The 23,917-nt window shown below is 37.7% G+C and overlaps 2 protein-coding genes and 1 pseudogene across 5 annotated transcripts in view; all 3 read right to left on the bottom strand.

Annotated features, from left to right (window-relative positions):
* Positions 1-23,917, bottom strand: part of LOC131334688 (putative disease resistance RPP13-like protein 1) — a 76,470-nt gene that overhangs the window by 41,326 nt on the left and 11,227 nt on the right. The gene's annotated exons all lie outside the window — the stretch shown is intronic.
* Positions 1-23,917, bottom strand: part of LOC131332594 (protein transport protein SEC31 homolog B-like) — a 105,567-nt pseudogene that overhangs the window by 81,311 nt on the left and 339 nt on the right.
* LOC131334697 (protein transport protein SEC31 homolog B-like) lies at positions 15,783-16,867 on the bottom strand. 2 transcript variants are annotated; one of them, XM_058369879.1, is made up of 3 exons: positions 16,387-16,867; positions 16,247-16,271; positions 15,783-16,211 (listed from the first exon to the last, which is right to left on the bottom strand). In XM_058369879.1, exons 1-3 carry the CDS (start codon positions 16,729-16,731, stop codon positions 16,177-16,179), a joined length of 405 nt encoding a protein of 134 aa, XP_058225862.1. In that variant the 5' UTR covers positions 16,732-16,867; the 3' UTR covers positions 15,783-16,176. The 2 variants fall into 2 exon arrangements, with proteins under 2 accessions (XP_058225862.1, XP_058225861.1); XM_058369878.1 differs by having other exon boundaries at positions 15,783-16,271; positions 16,387-16,814.

Raw genomic sequence — 23,917 nt, 5'->3', positions numbered from 1 at the left:
ATAACCTGTAGGAGAATGGTCCAAACTGGGCTCGTAGGGAAGCTTCCGCTGATATTTCTTCGATGCATTGATGAATAAAACTTACCGATTGACAAAAAAAAAAAGAAGAGACTAATGTAATTTTTTTTATCGAACAACTCAAATTGTTGTGGATGTACCATGAAATTGATAATTTGCATGAATTGTCTCTGTATCATGACCTACAAATGAACGTCATTTTAAAAATAAAAAGGGGTGTTCCGGATTTTAAAAAAAAGAAGTAATTTTAAGTTCAAAAATCAAGTATTTATGAGAATAATTTTTCTAACAACATGGATCTTGTTTGATAGATCTTATTGAAATCTTTTAGACGGTGCAAAAAAAAATTAAAAAATTATTTTTCATTTTCATTATATTTGAACTTGTAATCACCTTCTTTTTGAAAAAGACTAAAAAAAAGGTTTAAAAAGAAAACGCAAGGGCACCTAAGTCCTGCAGGTTAATCCTCCATCTTAGACTATTTGGTCGATCTCTTACAGAGACAATAAAAAGGTTATGTTCTCCAATTCTCCCAAGTACAATTTAAGCAATTCGCCAGTTACGAAAACATTAATTATAATCCGTGAATAGAGAGCTACAAAAGAACGAAGGTTTTCTTCCCCTTCCTTTCCCCAAAAATGATTGTCTGTAATCATCACCAAACAAGGTCAAAGCAACGATCAATAAGAAAAAAATCATGTTCAGAGTGTCCGAACAGTGTCCGAATAATGATTAATTTGGTTATAAAATCTATTGGGAAAATTTCAAAATACCCCCCAATCTTTACTCCAAAATTTCAATTAGACTCTCAACTTTTTAAAAAAATTAATTTTACTCCCAAATCATCTTTCGTTAATCAAAACGCCATCTTCCATCCGAATGACTAACGGATTTTGTTAAAAGCTCCGTTAAATAGCGTATCGATCAAATTTCGATGATCTGAGCCGCTCAATATGATCAAAACGCGATTTTCAGGATACTCGCAAAGAAATCCGCAAAAAAAAAAAGAATGAAAAGGCTTCATCTGAATAGCTTTTTATTGAATAGTTCAATAAAAACTGCTCAAATCAAGCCCTTCCTGGTCTTTTTTTTTGCTGATTTCACGCGGGTAACTTTAAAATCACGTTCTAATCACATTGAGTGGCTCCGATCATCGAAATTCGATCGAAAAAGAGGAGGTGCGGACCGAAGCAAAATCCGGACGTCCTAACTTGAACAAAATCCGGATCGGTCCGCACCACTCCTTTCCCAATCGAATTTCGATGATATGAGCCGCTCAATGTGATTAGAACATGATTTTAAGGGTATCCGTGAGAAATTGGTTAAAAAAAATGGTTTGGAAGGGCTTGATCTGAGCAGTTTTTTATTGAACTATTCAAAAAAAAACTGTTCAGATAAAGCCCTTCCCGGTCATTATTTTTGCAGATTTCCAGTGGGTACCCTTAAAATAACGTTCTGAACACATTGAGTGGCTCGGATCATCGAAATTCGATTGGGATGCTATTTAACAGAGCCTTTAACGAAATCCGTTAGTCATTTGGACAGAAGGGGGCGTTTTGATTAACGGAAGATAACGTTGGGAATAAAATTGATTTTTTTAAAAGGTTGGGAGTCTAATTGAAATTTAGATTAAAGGTTGGGGGGTATTTTGAAATTTTCCCAAACCTATTTATCTTTAAAAGGTGTTTCAATTGATCAAACCAATTTTACGTCCAAGGTAAGATAAACCTGTAAAGATCCTATGTTGGTTGCTATCCGAGCAACATGAAATTTGGCACACTTGATAATCTCGAAGACTTTCAAAAATGAAAGATTCCAACAATCTAAGTGGGTTTAGAAAGAGCTCACACATGGACAAAACTAAACGGTCTAAACATATTAGAGATTGGGGAGTTCTTTGCAGTTCATGGGGTTTTTAATCTTCAATCCATAATGGCAAGGAATTAAACCAAGCTACAAGTTACACACTTAGCAACTGAGGGATCAAGGTGGGATAATCCGCTAGCCTCAATGTGCTAGCCACCTTCCGTTTCTATTTAATTCTTTCACTCTATTTTCTGCGTTTTCTTCTGTTTCCGTTGTTCTGGTGTAACAAGTAGTGGCGATTGTGGCGGTCTCCAGTTTTGTACATATGCATGTGGCGGTCGTTCGACCTTAAGTGACGATCGCCAGTTAGTTGTGTTGATCGCAAGAAGTTTCTGGCGGTACAGAGACTCTATTTTCTTGTTTTCTACATGCTTCCCCAGTTCCCTTCCCTGTTTATGGTTTTATTACTCGTTCTCATCCATATCTGTTTAATGGCTAATTAAAACGTGCTTGCAAAATCAATGGAACAAACTGAAACGCTTTATGTCAAACAATTAGAGGCCAACCTTATCTCCTTAACATGTAACCCTTTTCTTTCAATGCGACAACGAAACAAACTCGGGGTAGGTATATAGGTACATATAAGGCACAAACCTTTTGTTTATATCATCACGTGAACTTTCGTCTTCGTTTCCACAATGTTGCGCTTTTCCTTTCGTTTCCACAATGTTACGCTTTTCCTTTCACGCATGACGCAGCCACCAATTAAAATTTGGGCACGCTACATATATAAACATAAACTAGCTTTTCCTTTTAGTACGGGTAAACTTTGGTCTTCATAAACCAGCTTTTCCTTTTAGTACGAGTATTAATATTTAATTCTTTTTTTTGATAATCTTAATCAAGGACGGAACCAAAATTTTACCCTAACAGTGGCGAAATGTATATTAAAAAAATCTAATGGTGGTGAAACTATATAAGTTGGACATAATTTTTTTTTACATATAATAATTGCATTTTTTAAAATTTTTGTCGTGGCAATCGCCGCCGTTAGACCCCCTGATCCCATCCTTATCTTAATGTTTTGTTGGTCCAGCAACTTTCTTTCTTTTAAGCAGTGCGCACTAGTTAATGCACTCAATTGATTCCATGGATGAAAAATATTTATTCATTCCATAGATTCTGCTCACCCTCTTCATTTCCCTACCGTTTTGTGATCTCTTTAGTCTGCAAACAACAGAAAAACATGGCTGGACAAGCACTTCTTGGCGCTGCACTTGGAGTGCTGCTTGACCGTTTGGCTTCCAAGGAGTTCATCAACTTCTTCCGGGGTCGAAAGCATGACGAAAGTCTCCTCAAGAAGCTGAAGTTGAAATTGCTTGGACTTAATAAGGTCCTCAATGATGCAGAGGACAAGCAGATCACTGATCGAGCTGTGAAAGAATGGCTGGACGAGCTTAAACGTGCTGTTTACGACGCTGAAGACTTGGTGGATGAGATTGCTAGTGAGGCTTTGCGGTGCAAGGTGGAAGCCGAGTACCAAAGCAGCCCAAACCAGGTACAGCCTTTGATATCTTCTTCGTCTTTCACTATATTATTTGACGATGAGATAGATTACAAGTTAGAGAGGATGATTGATTTATTAGAAGATTTTACGAAAGAAAAAGATGTACTTGGTTTGAAAGAAGTTGCTGGACAGAACTGGTCTCAGAGGTTGCCAACAACTTCTTTGGTGGATGAATCCTGTGTTTATGGAAGGGAGAATGACAAGGAGGAGATAATGAAACTGTTGCTCTCTGATGGAGAAAGTAGTAATCGGATAGATGTGATTCCGGTTGTCGGGATGGGTGGGGTGGGCAAGACCACCCTTGCTCAACTTTTGTACAATGATGGCAGAGTGGATGCGCATTTTGGTAAGAAAGCATGGGTTTGTGTCTCTGACGTATTTGATGTTTTAAGTATCACAAGAACAATCGTAGCGGCATTTACTGGGTCGGCTTCTGATGCAAAAGACCTAAACTCGCTTCAAGTTATGCTGAAAGAATCATTGGCCGGTAAGAAGTTTCTTATTGTCTTGGATGATGTTTGGAATGAGAACTATGAACATTGGAACGCCTTGATTACTCCTTTGAAATTTGGAGCATGCAGGAGTAAGATTATTGTTACAACACGCAATGAGAGTGTTGCATCTATTGTTCAAACAGTTCCAATTCATGGTTTGAAGGAATTACCAGAGGAAGATAGTTGGATGTTGTTTTCCAAACATGCTTTTGAGAAGGGTGATTGCAATGAACATTCCAACCTTGAAAAGATTGGCAAGGAGATTGTGAAAAAATGTAAAGGTTTGCCTTTAGCCACAAAAACACTGGGTGGTCTTTTGCGCTCCCAACGAGATGTTAAGGATTGGAATAATAAACTGGAAAGTGCCATATGGGAATTATCAGAGGAGAAGAGCAACATTCTTCCGGCATTAAGATTGAGCTATCACTATCTCCCCTCCCATTTAAAAAGATGTTTTGTTTACTGTTCCATATTTACTAAAGATTATAAATTCGTAGAGGAGGAATTAATCTTACGATGGATAGCAGAAGGACTTTTGGAGAAGCCCAAAAATAATAGGACAATGGTAGACGAAGGTTGTGAGTGCTTCCGCGAATTGCTTTCAAGGTCATTTTTTCAGAGATCAAACGTTAAAGATTTTTTTGTCATGCATGATCTTGTTCATGATTTAGCTCAATCTGTGGCTGGAGATTTCTGTTATAAGTTAGAAGATGGAAAGCCATGCCGTATTTCTGAGAATGTACGCCATTTCTCATATGTTCGTGGTAGATTTGATGGCTTTGATAAGTTCAAGGTAATTAAGGATGCAAAGTGTTTGAGGACATTCCTTCAAATAGACCGTAGAACTTATGGCAAACAGTGGTTGAGCAGAAAGGTGTTGGATGAGATTCTATCAGGACTGACACGTTTACGGGTTCTATCTTTGCCGAGATATCAGATTGAGGAATTGCCTTATTCAATTGGCAAACTGATACATCTACGCTTTTTGGACCTCTCCTACAATCGAATCAACCAGTTGCCAGAATCAATCTGCACCTTGTATAATTTAGAAACATTGCTGTTATCTAATTGTCATCTTCTTGCAACTTTACCAGCAAAGCTTATAAAATTAATTTTGCTGCGTAATCTTGATTTAACTGGAACCAACTTAAAAGAGATGCCAATGCACATAAGTAGATTGAAAGATCTTCAACAATTAACTGCTTTTGTAGTGGGAGAGTGCAGCGGGTCAGGTATTAATGAGTTGAAAGAGCTTCATAGTCTTCGTGGAGCAATCACCATTGCAGGTTTGGAAAATGTAACAAGTGGCAATGATGCATTGGAAGCAAAGTTGAAGGAGAAAAAGCACCTTGAAAAGTTAGGGTTGGAATGGGGTAGCCCTACGGAGGATTCACTGAAGGAAAGAGATGTTCTTGATAAGCTAGAGCCTCATACACACTTGAAACACCTCCATATAAAAAACTACAGAGGCACACAATTTCCTACTTGGTTAGGAGATCAATCATTCTGCAAGATGGAGTCGTTACGTTTGGAGAATTGTGAGTTTTGCTTTTCCTTGCCACCACTTGGTCAACTGCCCTATTTGAAGGAGCTTACCATTGCAAGGATGCCTTATATAATGAACGTGGGCCATGAATTTTATGGAGAGAGTGGTTCTTTAAGCAAACCGTTTGAATCTCTAGAGACTCTACGTTTTGAAGAAATGTCGGAGTGGGTGCAATGGATTCAGTTAGATGCCGGAGAGTTCACTCGGCTTCAAAAGCTTGAGGTAGTCAAGTGTCCCAATTTGATCGGAGACTTGCCGCAAAAGGTGCCTTCTCTGATGAGACTTGAGATAAAGGAATGTCCAAAGCTCGTGGCTTCACTTCCGAGTACTACTTCCATACGCGAGCTAGTGTTGGACAAATGCGAAGAGGTACAGTTGGAGTGGCAAGGTGTGTATTCCGTTGAAACATTAGAGATTTCAAGTTTTGCAAGTTTGGAGGAATTTGCAAGGGAGCTGTCAACACTAACAAATCTGAAGGAGCTAAAGGTAGAGAAATGTCCAATGCTACTGTCATTTCCGCAGGAAATGATGCGCCTCAACAATTTGGAAGAGCTTAGTGTTTTGCAGTGTCCGAAACTAGAGCTCCAAGTATCTGTGGAGATGAGCCACTGCTACACATCCCTCGAAAAATTGACCTTATTTGGCTGCGAGAGTCTCAAATCCCTCCCGCTAAGTTTATTCCCGAAGCTTCAGTATCTAAAAATTCAAGGTTGCATAAATTTTGAGACCCTGGTGATTCCAGAGGGGACTGAGCTCCAAAATCTGACATCACTTCAGTCCCTAGACATTTCTGGATGCAACAATATGGTATTTTTTCCTTGCGGAGGATTACCTGCTCCAAACATGTCTTGTTTACATGTGTTTCATTGCAAGAAACTGAAGGCTTTGCCCGAACAAATGCACACCCTCCTCCCATCTCTTCAGACATTGGGGGTCTGGGATTGTCCAGAAATTGAGTCTTTTCCGAAAGGGGGTCTACCCTCAAAAGTACGTAATTTTGGCATCGGGAATTGCAAGAAACTTGTCGGTGGCCAGAGAGATTGGGGTTTGCAATCACTCCCCTCTCTTATGCGCTTTGCGCTGTACGCCGGATCAGAAGACGTGTTGGAGTCGTTTCCAGAGGAGGGGCTGCTGCCCTCCACTCTCACGACGCTCTGGATCAAAGGTATGCCAAATCTCAAGTCGCTGAACGGCAGGGCCCTTCAAATTCTCGGCTCTCTCAAGTACATGGAGATTCGGAAGTGCCCTCGGCTCCAATCCTTGCCAGAAGAGGGGCTTCCCACTTCCCTCTTTGCGCTGCAAATCGAGCGATGTCCGTTGCTGAAACCTCGTTGTCGCAAGGAAGAAGGAGAAGACTGGCATAAGATTGCTCACATCCCTCTTATAAATATCGATGGTGAAGCGATCTTCGACCAAGTCCATCTCGGTCCAGTAGACGTTGCTGATGTTACTGACTTTTACGATTTTTAGCCAGGGAAAAACCAGAACGTTGGGCTGAGGTACTTGTTCTACACTACTTATGCAATAGTTCCAAGAAAAATTTTACCTGTCATTATTCATTCCATTGATCATCTTCTGATTCTTCTGCTATTATTCATTCTCCTTTTATCGCTGTAAAAACCACAAAGTTGTAATAGTGGACATTATGCAAACAAATAATATCCTTAGCACCTCCAGGGGCACATCAAATCCATGTAACCGTACGTGGATTTGATCAAGAAATCAAAGTTATGCAAACGATCTGGCTTGTAGATCGCAATCCCCTTATGGGGACTGCACCGTGTAGTTGGCCAGACATCGGTTTGTACCAAGTTTATTTTCATGATCGGAACCGTTCATGTCGTAGAGCTTGTTGAATACTTTAACCACGTCAAAAATTATGCTAATCGGGTACATATTAATACCGAATCGGAGTGTTAAACTAGTGTTGATGGGTTTGATCCAGTGTGGCCATATCCATTTTTAGAAACATAAATGTGATCCGATCAGGAAGTAAGCAATGTTTAATTAATACTCCCTCCGTCCCTTTTTAAATGTCCTACTTCGTAACTCCAACTTATTAAAAAAACATCATCATTATACCTTTTACGTCAACTTTTTCCTTCACTTTCCCTACTTACCCATCATCATTACACTTTTTACTCACTAACTTTTCAAAATGAAATATATTTTTAGGGACAAAATAGACAATGTACCAACTTTTACCCACTAACTTTACCAAATGGACACTTATTAAGGGACAGCCCAAAATGAAATACTGGACTATAATAAGGGGACGGAGGGAGTATGATTTTTGACATGCTTGAAGTTCTCGACGAGGACAAGCTCTACTACATGAACGGTTTCGATCGTGGAAATAAACTCAAGACAAGTTGATATCCGGCCAAATGCACAGTGCGACAAGCCAGGTCCTTTCTGTAAACCATGTTTCAATAACTAAAATAAATACTTATTTTTTAAATTAAAGACGATGTATTGTAAAATGAAAAATAAATACTTAATACAAGAGTGGGGCCCACACACATTGAGTGTGAATGTGTGTGGGCTCCACTATTGTTATAAGTGTGGGTATGTAAATGGGTATATGAATGGATGTGGTTTTAGAAGGAACAAAGAGAGTGAGTGTATTTGCAAAAGTAAGTAGTTAAGAGCATCCACATTGTAATAAGCAAATTGGTATGGATAAGCAAACTTAACAACAATGCTAAAAACTTTTACCAATAACCAAAATTCAATAACCAAACTCAATAACCAAATTCAAAACTAAAAAATTAAAAAACACTTCACATTAGAATTGTCTCATCGAGACGAATAATTTGGTGTGGTCGGGTGCGTGATTGGAACTCGTTTGCAGTTGGACATAGATGCATTGCATATTGTGGGGGGGTTTTTATAGGGATACAAAAATAACCAATGTGGAGGTCAAGTTTGTTAAGTTTGATTATGAACTAAATGGATAATCAAATGCTGACGTGGCACATTTTGATTATTCCCATTGCGGATGCTCTAACACAAGCTTGTCGTAAGCCAGACAAAGTTGGCAAGTATACGTGGATATGCTAATGGTGCATTGTAGAACTGATGAAAATCACCCTTGTTTTACATTATTTCCATCCACAAATATTGATCTTGGGAGAGAAAAGATAGGAATGGAAAAATATATAAATATCGAATTTGTAGCGAAAGAAATGAAGTTATGTTTGCCAGAATGCATTTTACGTCGTATGCCCGAAAAAATTGAATAAGAATGTATTAGATTTAATTTTCTTTCCCCATCAAATCCAAGATCACACATACCACATGGAAAGTGAAAAGTGAAAATTTGAAGTAATACATATCAATGGATCTCCGATAAATATGTGGTGCGATATTTAATCAAGAAGGCATTACACTCTTATGGTTTTTTGAGGGAGGGCAAGAGGATAATTTCACTTACCAAACTCACCTAGGCAATTGCTGACTAGGAAGAGGTAGAGTGAACCCTTTAAACACACACACACAAACCCAAACTCCCGATGTGAGAGCCAGCCCATCTGACACAGGCCCAAAAGCCTCGCCGCGAAACGCAGCACAACGACAGCGGGCCCAAGGGACCTACACCAGAGGTCGGATCCCTCCACAACGGGTGGGCACGACTTAGTTTTTTTTGACACTCCTATGGTAATGTCCTTTAGATGTACTAGAAGACATTAACGGATTTGAGTATTCGAATCAAATTAAGTTAAAATTTGACAAAACTCACTTTTAGAATCAAATTCGCTATAAAAATTTGCTACGTTGGTTAAGGAAATTAAAATGACTTTTCAAGGTTATAAAATAACCCATCAAAGACTATGCTCATGTAGTTGTTAGTTTACCACCATTTGAGTTGATGGTTTGGCAATGCATTTGCAACCTTTCATTGTTAAAGCAAATTTATATTACTTCTTTTAAAACAACGAAGTTTTCAAGAATACCCTTTCAAAAGGGAAAAAAAAAACTGTATTCCAAAGAGGCAAAGCCGGATTGAAATGTTAGAAAGAATATAAAAAAAAAATTGGCCTTGGTGCAACTTTATAGAGTAGGCCACACATATCAATCGACCAAAGTAAATGAAATGATGGAGACTTGACCTGATAAAGCTGCAAAGACAAAAAAATATTCTATAATCACACTTAAAATCACACACCTAAATGCATATCTATATAATAAAACAGAGCTGTGTTTTAATCCAAAAGACAACCAACGCTCCAGATTTATCTCTTCCTCCTGCATAAATTTCTACCCTCCATTCTAAAAAATGGTATGTCCGTAAATTAATAACTTTTTTTGACCATTTTCTAATCACACATTCCCCTTCTATTTTGGAAATCCGATTTCCATTTCCAGGCCCCTCTCTCTCCTCTCTCTCTCTCTCTTCGAATACGATAGTACGATTTGATTTCCAGACCCTCTCTCTCTCCGAATACGGCCTTCCTCCGCCTCCTCCCATCACGCAGGTTGGCCAATCCCTAACGACCCAACATTGTTTTCGTGCCCTGTAACGCTATTTGGAAACGAATTGCAAAAGTCAATTTGGAAACGAAAACACATGCAGCTACCCATTTGGAAACGAATTGTTACGGGTTAGCACGGCTGATTATACCTATATTTTTTTTTGTACAATGTTGATTCATGCCCTGTACGTTGTATAATCTGATTGTATTGTTTTCGTGCCCTGTACGTTGTATATAGATTTTTCCAGTTCTTTGATTCATGCCCTGCACATGCATTGCGTGTACCCAATTTGTAATCGGTATGTTCAGGCGGTAGTCTTCGGGCAAACTGGAAGTTCCTTATTTTAATGCATCCTAGGTGTTTGTAAAAATGCCTCATACAAATAGAATTGCTCTGTCATAATTCATTAGCTTCAACTACTATGCCTTCTGCAATGTGGGTCAGTTGAATGGCATAGTGTTCCTTGAGCTTCTCAATTTTCAAAGAAATAATGCTTCAGTACATTACGAGACCAATTAAGTTGTTGCCATTCGTCTACGCCAAGCCAATTGAAGCTTTTCTATTCCATCGGTTCACCCCAGCAGAGTGCACCATTGCCTTTTAGTACTCCATTTGTCAGAGACTTAAGTGACTTTATTTTTGCCGTTGCAAGGCGGTGGTCTGCCCCATATCAATAGTATAAGGAGCCACTATTTCAATATTTTCTTTCCAATCTTGGTTTGTGATTTTTTTTTGTTGTCTTTTTGCATTAGGCAATGACCAGCAAAGGAAAGCCAACATGTATTAGCAATGGAGAAAAAGATTCACGGGTATCACCCTTTGACGTATCTTCTCTCTTCTTTCTTTATAGTCAATAAGCTAAACGACATTCTAATTTCTCAAATTTGTTTATACACGTATTTTAGGAACAATCTGGTAAAGATATATCAAAAGGTACACTAGCGCAACGTGCCAGACGAGAACAAGAACGTATTTTTAAGCAAACCACTGAAAGGCGATCGGAACAACACTCGCCGATAAATACAAGTGTAAGACTCTTATTAATCAAAATCATGTTTGATTATCTACATTTTCTACCCATGTTTTTTTTAATGTAATTCTTTCTCAATTGTTGACTTTGTACGTAAAGATTCAACCTCTCCGAGACGGAAATATTAGAGCCGATGGGCGAGACCACCATGCCGTACATGTTCCCAAGGTAGGTCTCCATATAATTGTGGAGTTTCTTGCAAACCTAATTAGTACCCGTAATGCAATTTATGTATTTCTTGCATTTGTTTCAACTGGTAGCATGATAACCTGTGCAATGAATGATCGTTCAAATCTGCAAATGTATATATGTTTCTTAGTAAACCAATTAAGAATGCACTGCTGGATGGGTTTGGTTTTCTTTATGACAAGACATAGTGCACTTTGGCAACTCTCAGTTATGGTGCAACTGTAGTCACGAGACCGCCATGGAACTCAAGAAGCCTTTGTTTTGGGGCTCGACTCTCACGCGTGTGCTATTAATTCATGTGTTCGACTATCTATATCTTCTAACCATTTTTTTTTTTTATAATTCTTTCTCAATTGATGTTCACCATGCTATCCACGTTCACGAGGTAGGTCGAAGCCTTTGTTTTGTGAAACTAAGCCTCTTTTTTATTTGTCATTAAGTAAATCAGCTTAGGCGATCACTGATTAGCATACAAATCATTAATTTTTTATCTTATTTATGTAGGAATATCGAGGACTGGCAAACGAACAATGGGATCGTCATGATAAGAGCTTTGTTAATAGATTGGGAATTTCATGAGGAATTTTTATTTGTTAGGTTGAGTTTTACAAATATATATTCGGTTTTATTACGCGTGTTGGGTGATTTATGGATTTGGGATATTTTTAACTTGCTTGAATATTTTTTGCACCCCAATTTGACATGCACATATACATCATATATTTTACTTTGTTCCTACCCATTTTTTGTCCACCATTTGCTCATTGTTCGACCTGTAGCTTTAGTTGTCTTCAAAATGTGTTGCGCCGTGCCTTCAGGCACGAGCATTCGCTAGTCCTTTCATAAAATATAAGGGTCTCACATACATTATATGTGCAATGTGTGTGGAATCTTTGTGTTTTGTGAGAAAATGTGTGTACTTTTGGGTGTAGTTATAGCATCTCTCCAATTGTATAGAGTAGGCCACAAAACGCAATTATCAACTGGCCTAAGTAATAGTAATAAATGAAATGAAATGAGAGAGACTTGAGGCAATACAGTAATAATTCCTTGAGCAGTCCCACACGGTTTGATTCCTCCATTATTATCTAACTGGGATTGGACATTTGTAGTGGAAGAGAACCAACCCCACACGGTTTTTCTTTTTGCAACTTTTTCCTGGGTTACTTCCTAGCTATTTGTTGGAAAAGAGAGGAGGTTTTTCGCCTTTTTTTTTTTAAACAAATTAAAAAAAAATTGATGTAAAACTCACAAATTTATACTTTCAACTACCAGAGCATTACAATGCTTTGGCATCTTGCCCGACGGAAAGGCTATTTTTAAGGCTGGCCCGATCATTTTGATCACATATCCGACATTTTTTTCCACTCTTTCAGAATTATTATTCTGGGAAAGATTTTGAATCATGAACTCTCCTCATCCTTTTTTTTGGATTGAACTGCCAAATTATAAATTTAATTAAATTAATTGTATAACTCATTAGATAATTTTTTTTGAATTAAAAAAAATTGTAATCTATAATTTTTTTTTTAACAGAAACATGGCCTAAAATTAGAAAGGTGACCTGACCAAATGAAGCTGCAAAGTCAAAAATAGGGTCACGGGTAATAATTTATAGAGCTGAAGACTTTTAGTAATTGAGCAGAGCAAATCCCACATGGTTTGATTCCTCCATTATTATTACTACTATTATCCAACTGATTGGGAATTTATGGTGGAAGTGAACCAACCAACCCCACACGGTATTCTTTTTCACCACTTTTTTCCTGGGTTCATCTCCTTTTTTCGCTGTAAACCACAAAGTTGTATTAAATTGGTTGTCTCGTCTCTTTTGTCACCTGAGTTCGAGTCCTACAGGGAACAGATTTGGAGTTCAGATCTATGGATAGTTTCTGAACCTTCGTTGACTAACATACGAACACCTCGCTAACCCCAACTAATATACAGTGTACAATATAATAATAATAATAATGATGATGATGATGGTGATGGTGGACACATCAAATCCATGTACCGTACATGTATTTGATCAAGAAATCAAAGATATGAGGATTGCACCGTGCAGTTGGCTGGATATCGGCTTGTATCGAGTTTATTTTCATGATTGGAATCGTTCATGTCGTAAAGCTCGTCAAATGCTTTAACTACATCAAAAATCATGCTAACCGGGTAGTTTAAAATACATAATCGGAGTGACTTTTTGCTTTATTAAACTAGAGTTGATGAGTTTGATCCAATGTGGCCATTTCTATTTTCAGAAACATAAATGTGATCCGATCATGAATTAAACAGTGTTTAATTAAAATGATTTTTGATATGCTTGAAGTTTTCGACGAGCTCTACGACATGAACGGTTCCGATCGTGAAAATAAACTCGGTACAAGCCGATATCCGGCCAACTGAACTGTGCAGTCCCCAAAAGGGGACTACCGATAGGTCCATAAGGTAAACCCCATTCCAATAACTAAAATAAATACTTATTTTCTGTATTAAAGGTGATGAATTGTGGAACGAAAAATAAATACTTAAAAATAAGAACATTAATAGAAAGTGGCCAATTTGGCTATGACTTGAACTTGTGAAAAACAAAGGGAGTGAGTGCCTTTGCAAAATTACACAAGCTTGTCATACGTTAGACAAAGTTGGCAAGCGTACATGCTAATGGTGCATTGTAGAACTGATGAATACAACATAAAAATCACCCATGTTTTACATTATTACCATCCACAAATATTGATCAACAGAGCAATGAAGATTACAGATGTTGTAATACTATCAATGGATCTTCGGAGAGAAATGATAGGAATGGAAAAAGATATAAATATCAAATTTGTAGTGAAAGAAATGAAATTATGTTTGCCAGAATGCATTTTACATGCCCGAAAAAATTGAATAGGAATGAATAGATTTAATTTTCTTTCCCCATCAAATCCAAGATCACACATACATACTACATACCATAATTACCACACACACACACACACAAAAGATCACACATACCACAAGGAAAGTGAAAAATGAAAATGAGAATTATAGAATCACTGAAGAACCAATTGCCAATGAATTAGTGCAATTAATCGAACTTGTGACGCTATTTTGAGCTGCTTGCCTGTGTTGCAATATACCAGAAGTACTGATCTATTGTCAAGTTCTTTATCTATCTCATTAATTTTATTTTTCTGGGGCAATTTTCTTGAAAGTTCCATTTTTATTCAAACGCACATGCTGCAAAATAGGGTATGGAAAATAATTAGCAGCCTCATCCACTAAGAACACCTTAACAAATCGATTAGTACAAGAAGTAGAAACCTCAAGTAATAGCGTGAACAAGTGAATTCCATCAGAAAGAAAAATGAGGAATATAATACCAAGATGGACTATTTGGTTGTTCTCGAAGATACCAGTGAAAAGTCTTGTACACCAAAAATCCCAGGTACAATCAATGTTTTATTTGATGTTTTTAAGACAAATGTAAGTTTCTTTTTCTGAGACAAAACAAATGTAATTTTATCAAATTGTTGCGGAAGTAACCATGAAATTGACATTTTGCATGAATGGTCTCTACATCATGTCCTACAGATGAACCTCATCCTAGAAAATAGAAATATAAGCCGTGTTGAACCCTCCACCAGACTACTTGGTGAAAATCTCTTAAAAGAGAAGGGAAAAAAATTGTCGTATTCACCAAACATCTTAATTACTTCAATTTAAGAGTTTTTTTTTTTTTATCTTTACAATTTAAGAGTTCGACCAAGTATAAAAACATTCCATTCAATGAATAAAAATTTACAATTTAAGAATTCGACCAGGTATAAAAAATTCTAATCAATGAATAAAATGCAACAAAAGAGCACATCGAAACCTTGGAAGGTTATTTTCCCCTTCCTTTCACCTAAACTCATCATCTTGAATTACCACCAAAAATGGTCAAATCAACAATTTAGAAAGAAAAAAAAATGTTGAAAGGAAAAAGGGGACCGTTCTCATCCGTCTAGTTTCCCCACTTTATGGGCCCTTTTCGGGCCCACTTCAATTCTTGTGGTCCCATTTTAGTTCAGGCCCAAAATCATAGTGAGTGATTGATGACTGTGGAATGCATTTCATCAAATTAAAAAAAACTCTTCGCCGCCATTTTTTTTTAATCCACCTTCGCCAGAATCGCCACAATTGATTGGACATATTTTATTTAAGACAAATACTTATCTACCATGTGTTTGGTTGCTATCCGACCAATATGAAATTTGGTGCACTTAATGATCAATCCGAGCTCCAATAATGAGAGGTCTGAAAATAAAAGTGGGTCTAGAAAGAGCTCACCAATGGACAAAACTAGGGCGCTGCTATTCGCAGCCCTCTATTTATTTTCATAGTCCGTTAAAAATTTTCAATTATACTCGACAGTTAGTTACCAAAATTGAGATATATTTTCAGCATCCAATTACCGAAATATAATATTTTTTTCAACAGATGTTTACCGAAAATGCATGTTCGGCAGTTGTTTACCGAAAGTTGAACATATTTTCGACATGTAGTTACCGAAATATAATCTTGTTTTAAACAGCAATTTACCGAAATGTTATTTATGATTTTCAACAACCATTTACCGAAATGTAGTGGGCTACGGAAGAAAATAAAGGGCTGCGAATAGCGGCACCCCAAAACTAAACAGGGATTAATCTTATTCAATAGTTCATTACAAGTACAAATCAATGGCCTCCCAAGCACACAAGGGACAAGAAGTTGGAAGCTAATCACCCAAAGCAACTTAATGCATGGACTGTGGACAAAAAACTTATGACTAATTAATTCTAATATCTATTTCTACACACTACAAAATATAACTGTAAACTAATCAGCAAAGACCACGAATGTCCTGAGAACTTCCATCTGTTTACTGCTTTTAAAACACCAAGAAACTGGAACCATAAACCTGCTGTAACCTAACTGAAAATGCGTGTTCTTGTATACATAAAGGTATTAGAGCCCCGGCAGAGAACCACAAGCAATGAGTTTCAAGCTCCAATTCTAATGCTGGGTGAAATTTACCGTTCTAATTCATCTCACACTTTGCCGAGTCTTGATCATTCGTTTAAGTTTTGCAAGCCAGAAATTGCACTCATCCCAGTCGCTAGCGGTAAGTTGCACCTGTGCAAGGCAGGATAAATGCAAGGATCAAAACAGGAAGACAAAAGACATAATAGGGGGAAAATGATTTTAGTTAAGTTGATTTATTGCAAAGAAATTAAGGTAGGAGTGGTACCTGGATTTGAAGGGCAGTACCGAAATCACCATTGTCCAAAGACTGACAAAGCTGGACAAGCTTTTCAGAGGCATTTTTGGAGATGTCCCCACTGTTAAGCTTGGCAAACAAGGCACCTCTTTTCCGTGAGTTATCCTCGATTTCCCGCTTCATACCTGGATTTGTACGTGAACCTCCCAGTGCTTCTGATGTCTCATTAAAAAGCCGCGTCAAGGTAATAATGACAGGTCTTTGCTGGGTTGAAGAACATTGTTTACAAATGAGCAGAACAACACACACTAGATGAGGAAGTATCTCTGCAGTAATTTTTTTTATTTTCTCCAAAATATAAAGATTTGAAATCATAATTTCCTAAAAATTACATCCTTTTTTATCATTAAATAGGTTTAGCACTTATCCCTATCTGGTTCATTCCACAAGTTTGAAAAAAATACGCATCAACATATTTGAAAGTGCATCATTGCAAAATAAAGGATTGAAACCTGTAAAGCCACGAGTCTAACTAAAAAATCACGAAACGTAAAACAAAAGAAAAAGAAACACCGTTACCAGGCACATTTGACGTATCAACTGTCTGTACTGTAGGCGGGGGTGAGGCAGGAGTTATGGCTGGTTGAACTTGTGCTGGCTGAATCGGGCTGGAAGGCTGTGTTGGGCCCATGCCAGGTCTTTGGACTCCTGCACTAGTAACCGGCACAAATCCCCTAGATGCTGGGGTCGGAGCCAAAACCTGAGACATCTTATGTCCAGGAACTTGACCTACTTGAGATGGAATAGTGCCAAGTGAACCACCAACGTGAGGTCCTGTTTGATAATTGGGGTTGCCGGTTCCCTGAAAAAAATAATTAAAGAGTTAATTTCAGTATATGCAATGCAACATTGAAACGGTTACTAAGGTCGAAGTAAATTTAATCTCACAAAAACAAACATACTGGATACAGCTGAGAACCCAATGTCGGCTGCTGGTATTGCTCCACATTCCTCAACACAGGAGGGGTTGCAGGGATGAAGGGTTTTACTGTAGTCTGAGGGGTTACTGGTGGAGTAGCAATGTTCATCTGATATAAAAATGTATAAACATCTCAACAGAATCAGAGTTTGCAGCATAATTTCGTTGTATTAAATGACAGTTGGAAAGTACATTAACATAAATTGATCGAGGAGAAACAAAATAGGAAGAAGAAATTATTTAAGAGAAACCAAGGAAAAACAGGTTCATGCTATTACAATCGCAAACACCAGAAGTTCTGGCAATTGATCGAGTTGTAAAACAGGTTCATGCTATTATAAATTGATCGAGTTGTAAAGCTTCAAAGTTGAGAATTTGATTTCTGTCTACAAGATTTATAGGTAACCCAAAACCTTTAGGTAGCAATAAGCATAATGGAAGAACAGAAATCTTTTAGCAGAGCAAGCTAACAACTACAGAAAACACTATCACGATTCTTTTAGTACAAAAATTATGTACTTCCCTATTGGAATTAAACCCGACTGTTAAATACCTGTTGAACTTGAGGTGCTTGGGATGGCACAAACATTTGAGGCTGTGGTGCTGGCTGATATGGGGCAGGAGCACCATATCCTCTCCCATATGAAGAGCTAAATGACTGTTGGTAATTTTCCCCATAAGGATTTGTTGGAATGTTTTGTTGCTGTTGCAATGGTACTGTTTCCTACAGAATAAAGAAGGGACAAACTACTAAAAGAGTGAAAATATTACTAAAAGCAAAGTAGCACATTCTAAAGTTACACAGTTGCTGAAACACAACTTCTGTGTGTCAAAATGATGAAAGATTAAGCACCTGATAATAATGTTGAGGGGCCTCAACTGCGCCAAAACTTGATGGATCAGCACCGTATGCGTGTCCTGTTTGTGACTGAAAGTTGTCGAAAGCCAGAGACTTGGGTACTTCTTTCTCTGCCACAATAGTTGTTGGAGATTTTCAAAATAAATTAGATTTTAGTTTAGAATTTTTGGAAAGGTACTGAGTGAGGTTTTTGTGAAAGGTTGTTACACCTTTCACATGGGTTGTGACTTTATGTAATTGGTTGTAACACCCATTAATTTAGGGTGTGTTCATTTGGGAAAGGATGTGAAACATGGGGGTGCCTGTTTGGACCATATATTCACCGCCCGTCGATAATCGACTGAAAGGTGGTGATTATATAAATGCAACCTATTTTATTATTATTTTTGGTATTTGTATTTTAATAACATGTGCAGGACACTTGGCGTATCTCTATTTACTTGAAAGTTGAAAGGACACTTGTCATTGTCCTACACACTTTGAGGTTGAAGAGAAGTTATTTGGACAAGTGGCATGCTCCTACACACTTTGATGTTAGTGGGAAGTTATTTGGACAAGTGGAAGCAAAGGAGAATGAGGAGTATTGAAGAAGTTGGGAAGTTATTTCCTGCACATATTTGTTTTCCTATAAATAGCCTTTTTAGGCCTCATTGTAATGGACACACAAACAACGCCAATCAGGCCTTTATCTTTTCTTTTCTAGGAGTAGAATTAACTTGTAATTGTTCACTCAATCGTCTCGATTGATTGTTCTTCTACTTTGAGGGTTAATAAAGTCCATTTTGTTAATCTTCTTCCATACTTCACCCACTTCATTGTTTGTTTCCAAAGAAGTCCGGAAATACGGCAAGGAACCAAACTCCACTTTTCACACCCACATTCCAGCAAGCTTACGATACGATTTTCCGTCGATTCTCCGTCGATTGGAAAGAAAACGAGAATTTTGATAACAGTGCCTCCAAGAGGCATGACCCTTCTAATTAAATGTTTCATGAAAGGGTTCCTACCAAGAGGCATGTTTCCTTCTAATTAAATGATGTCTGACATGACCTTTCCTAACTAGTGTCTTTAAGAGACATGACTATTCTAATGTGTGTTTTTCCTAAAGACACAGGCTCCGTTCCAGAAACCTTTTTAAAAAATAAGCAGCTTATTTCATATTTTCAAATTCAAAAATAATGTAAATGAAAAATATTTTTTCAAATTTTTTTGCATCGTATAAAAGATATCGATGAGTTCTTTTAAACAAGATTCATATTGCATATTTTTAGATTTCAATAAATCCATAATTTTTGAGTTTGAAATTACCTTCTTAAAAAATAAGAACTTTTTTCGAGTTCTGGAACGGGCTCACAATCTTTTATATTATGATGCCTATAAGTCTATAAATAGGCCATTGGTTAAGTCATTTAATACACCAAAAAAAAAAATTCCATACTGATTTGATCTCTCTCTTTACACATTTTCTTGCTTGAATGGCAAACCGATATTCTATTATCCCACAAAATAGAATATCAGTTCTTGGCTCTTTTACGTTCGCTTAGCGGATATTCTGTCTGTCTTCGTTTGTGCAAACGCAAACAGAAAGAACCTAGAGTTTGTATTCGATTTATCTTGAAAGCGGATTTGCTGTAACCCAGTGCACACCTTTTGGTGGGGGCAAATACTGTCTTTAAGAAAGCGTTCTCCAACGTGACTCGAATGGTTTCTTTCGTTTCCATATCTTGAAGAGACGATTCCATCACTTTCATCATTTTGAAGACCGGATTTCCAACAATCTAAAGACAGTAATTTTTGCAAAGATGAAAGTGGATTGATTATGAAATGGGTCCTTAAGACGAAGAAGGATACATGTGTTCAATGCTGTGAGTTTTTCATCATTGATGATGGTGGAGCGGGCCGAACGAGACAAAATTAGGAAATTGTTCGAATTTGATTGTTGGAGATTTTCAAAATAAAATTGGATTTTAGTTTGGAATTTTTGGAAAGATACTGAGTGAGGTTTTTGTGAAAGGTTGTTACACCTTTCACATGGGTTGTGACTTTATGTAATTGGTTGTAACACCTATTAATTTAGGGTGTGTTCATTTGGGAAAGAATGTGAAACATGGGGATGCCTCCAAAAGGCATGACCCTTCTAATTAAATGTTTCATGAAAGGGTTCCTACCAAGAAGCATGTTTTCTTCTAATTAAATGTCTGATATGACCTTTCCTAACTAGTGCCTTTAAAAGACATGACTATTCTAATGTGTGTTTTTCCTAAAGACACAATCTTTTACATTATGGTGCCTATAAGTCTATAAATAGGCCATTAGTTAAGTCATTCAATACACCAAAAAAAAAATTTCCATACTAATTTGATCTCTCTCTTTACACATTTTCTTGCTTGAATGGCAAACCAAAATTCTATTATCCCACAAAATAGAATATCAATTCTTGGCTCTTTTACATTCGCTTAGCGGATATTCTGTCTGTCTTCGTTTGTGCAAACACAAACAGAAGGAACCTAGAGTTCAGATTCGATTTATCTTGAAGGCGGATTTGCTGTAACCCGGTGCACACCTTTTGGTGGGGGCAAATACTGTCTTTAGGAAAGTGTTCTCCAACGTGACTCGAATGGTTTCTTTCGTTTCCATATCTTGAAGAGACGATTCCATCACTTTCATCATTTTGAAGACTGGATTTCCAACATTAGTGACACAAAATCATCAGCTGGAAAAGATGTTGCAGCAACGAAGCCCTACCTGGGACTAATAGTAGAAGAGCTTATTTCACTACGAAGATTAATGTAGAAAATTAAAGACAAACTATCCATCAAACTCCCTATTCTGAAACTAATAAGCTTGAGGTGGCATCATCAATAACCATCTTCTTATCACATAAGAAAGTACCAAATACAAAACTCAGGACCTTCTTCAATGATGGGATCTTCAACATGTTCTTCTGGGTTTTCAGGGTTCATCAGACCTAGAAGTAAAAGTAGGAATCTGCACACAAAGATTAGAAAGTAATAACATAAGCTGCTACAACCCATATGCCATTGCAAAGGGGTCAAGCACAGCCAAACTCAGCTGGATATCTATGTAAGAACCTGAAACTTCCTTTTGAGGCCTGATTTCACCAGTATCCTCCATGTTCTTTCTTCATATCTTCAATAAAGAAGCCTGTAACTAAGATCTATCTATCTAATCTAGTACAATGCATTTGGTCAAACGCAACCAGGCTTAGCTGGATATATACCCGAAACTTCCTTTTGAGGCAAAAGTTCGCCAGTATTCTCCCCTTTTCTTTCATCATGTCCTCTATACACCAGCTGTAACTAAGATCTATGATCTATCTAACCAGGTACTCAAGTTCAAGACTAAATCCTAGATCGTATGTTGAAACTCTTCATTGACCAGAATACAAAATTTCGAGTACATTGGAAGACGTAGTAGTTCAGTAATATCAGAATCAACAATAAACAAAACATCACTCTATATCTCTCTTTTACCCCCTTTCTTGCTGGGTCTTGTTAAGAGGTGGATCAATCTCAAATAACTGCCTTTTAAAGTTCAGAATCTTATCTTACCCTACTATGAATTATGAAAACAGTAAAGCTCATAGTTCGATACACCCTTAAACATCTGTTACTCAAGTCCAGCAGATATGCTTCACTTCTAAGAAATGATCGTGATTGCCAAGATTCTGAAATTCCGTAAGAGATTCCGTCCGTGTTTGTTATATTGCGATCTCCAATAACTGTTAATATGGAAATTAAAAAAAAAAAAGTCCACTTCTGTAGATTTCCTTCTGGCTATAAACATAACGATCTCTGTTGACTGTGTAATCCGATCCCGTAAGATCATGAGCTCGGTAGACAATTCCTCGGTTCCTATCAGTTTCAAGTACCCCATTGCTGTAGTGAAAAGCCCTTGACTTGCTAATATTTCAGCATATTTCTCAACAAGCTTGCACAAAGAAGCGCTAAGTTGCTTCTGCTCAGTTGCCAAAGCAAGGACCATAGTCTTTTCCATCAAATCCTGGTGACATAAACAAACACATTCCATCAACGTCCAAACTAGGACCCATATTGAAGTACGATAGAAAAGTAGAAACTAGAGCATATTTACTTGTACAAGGTCAACTTTGGATTTCCCTTCAGGCTCTGCTGTCAGACTCCGCGACCAAATTTCGACCGTCTTGTCAATATTTCCAGCACATATATAACAAAGGGTCGCAGCTAGTGTATTGCCAACAGCTCTGAGCCTAGAAGCAAGTGCATCACAGAGCAAAGTCCACTCTTCTCTCTGAGCAAACTGTACATGGATGACAAAATGAAGTAAACAAGGTGAAATCAAACAGAAAGTAATGCTATTCTCTTCTTATTCCATCATATGACAACTTTGGAGAATTATGTGTCTATATTTTTTCTTTTTCAAACACATGATCTATGTATTGGAAAGAACACATGGCCAGCATTGCTTGCTTTCAAAACTTCACTGAGGGACAGTAAAGTCTCTTGTCATACATTCAGCCAAAAAACTCTCTCCGAAAAGCAAGAATTTCAGAAGCACACAATCGGAAAATACTTGTGCCATAAGAGGGATGTATAAGCAGAAACTGGAAATGAATCATGTCAGTGTTACACTGACAGCAAGAGCAAGCCCCCCAGCCCAGAAAAGAAAACCAGATCAACAAACAAGCAAAGAAAGGTAAACAACCGGAATAACACCTAGAACAAAACCAGATATTGCTTAAAATCTGATTCCTCGTGCTTAAGACCATCATAAGAGACTTTTAAGACTAAACTCTAGTTGATTTCCGTGACAAAGCATGATCACAATTGCTACACTTATATCCCTCAGAGTTGAGGAACTTACAGTACAAAGCAGAGCAAGTCTCTTTCCAGGATTTCAGGGGCCTGATGTTCACAAGGCTAATGAGATCATTGTTAAACATCGCAGAAACAACCTGATGGTGAAACAAAATATCAGGAGAACCTTCAAATTACATCGTAATCAAACAATTTCATAACCACTAAGACAACTCTTTAATAGTTGAATAAAAGAAGAATTACACAGAAGTATGCCCATATCATCACTGATGGGAACTGGGAAGAGATAAATGGCATGATGACTTCCAAAGAAAAGAAAACAAAGTTTTGGCTACCTTTAAGTATGGAGAATGGCTCATCTTGAGGTATTGATCCCGTGTGCTCTCCCACAATGAGGCACCACCGACGTGAGCAATAACTAGAGCATCAGCCATTTTATTTGCAGATATACACAGTGCAACTGCTCCTTTGTAATCCCCAACAACCAATGCCCGTTGAACTGAATCTTCAAATGACGGGTCAGCACTCTCCTCTAGTCCATCCATTTCTTGTTGCATTTCCTCAACACTGGGAACTGAGTCTTCGACAGTAACGTTATCCCCAGAATTGGACACAGGTGTTTCAGCTTTAGGGCTTGGTAGATTGTTAAAGAAATCTTCCCCATTATCAGCCAGGAGGGCGGCAGTTTCTCTATCTACTGCATATCCTCCATTATGTGCTACCTTATCTTCAAGACCGATAGCACTTACTTCCTGTGAGAGATCATCTTGCACAACATCTTTTGCCTCAGTAGGTAGACTAAAACCAAGATGGGTAAGCAGTTTCGTCCTTCCTGTCCCATCATCTTCAAACATAACCTTCAAGAAGCCCCATGTTTCTCTATCATTCTCACACCTGCTCAAATAA

The sequence above is a fragment of the Rhododendron vialii genome, chromosome 7a (genome assembly GCF_030253575.1).
Source record: "Rhododendron vialii isolate Sample 1 chromosome 7a, ASM3025357v1".
NCBI classification, from domain to species: Eukaryota; Viridiplantae; Streptophyta; class Magnoliopsida; order Ericales; family Ericaceae; genus Rhododendron; species Rhododendron vialii.
Note: the sequence above shows the minus strand (reverse complement) of the source record. Positions and strands in the feature narration are given on the sequence as shown.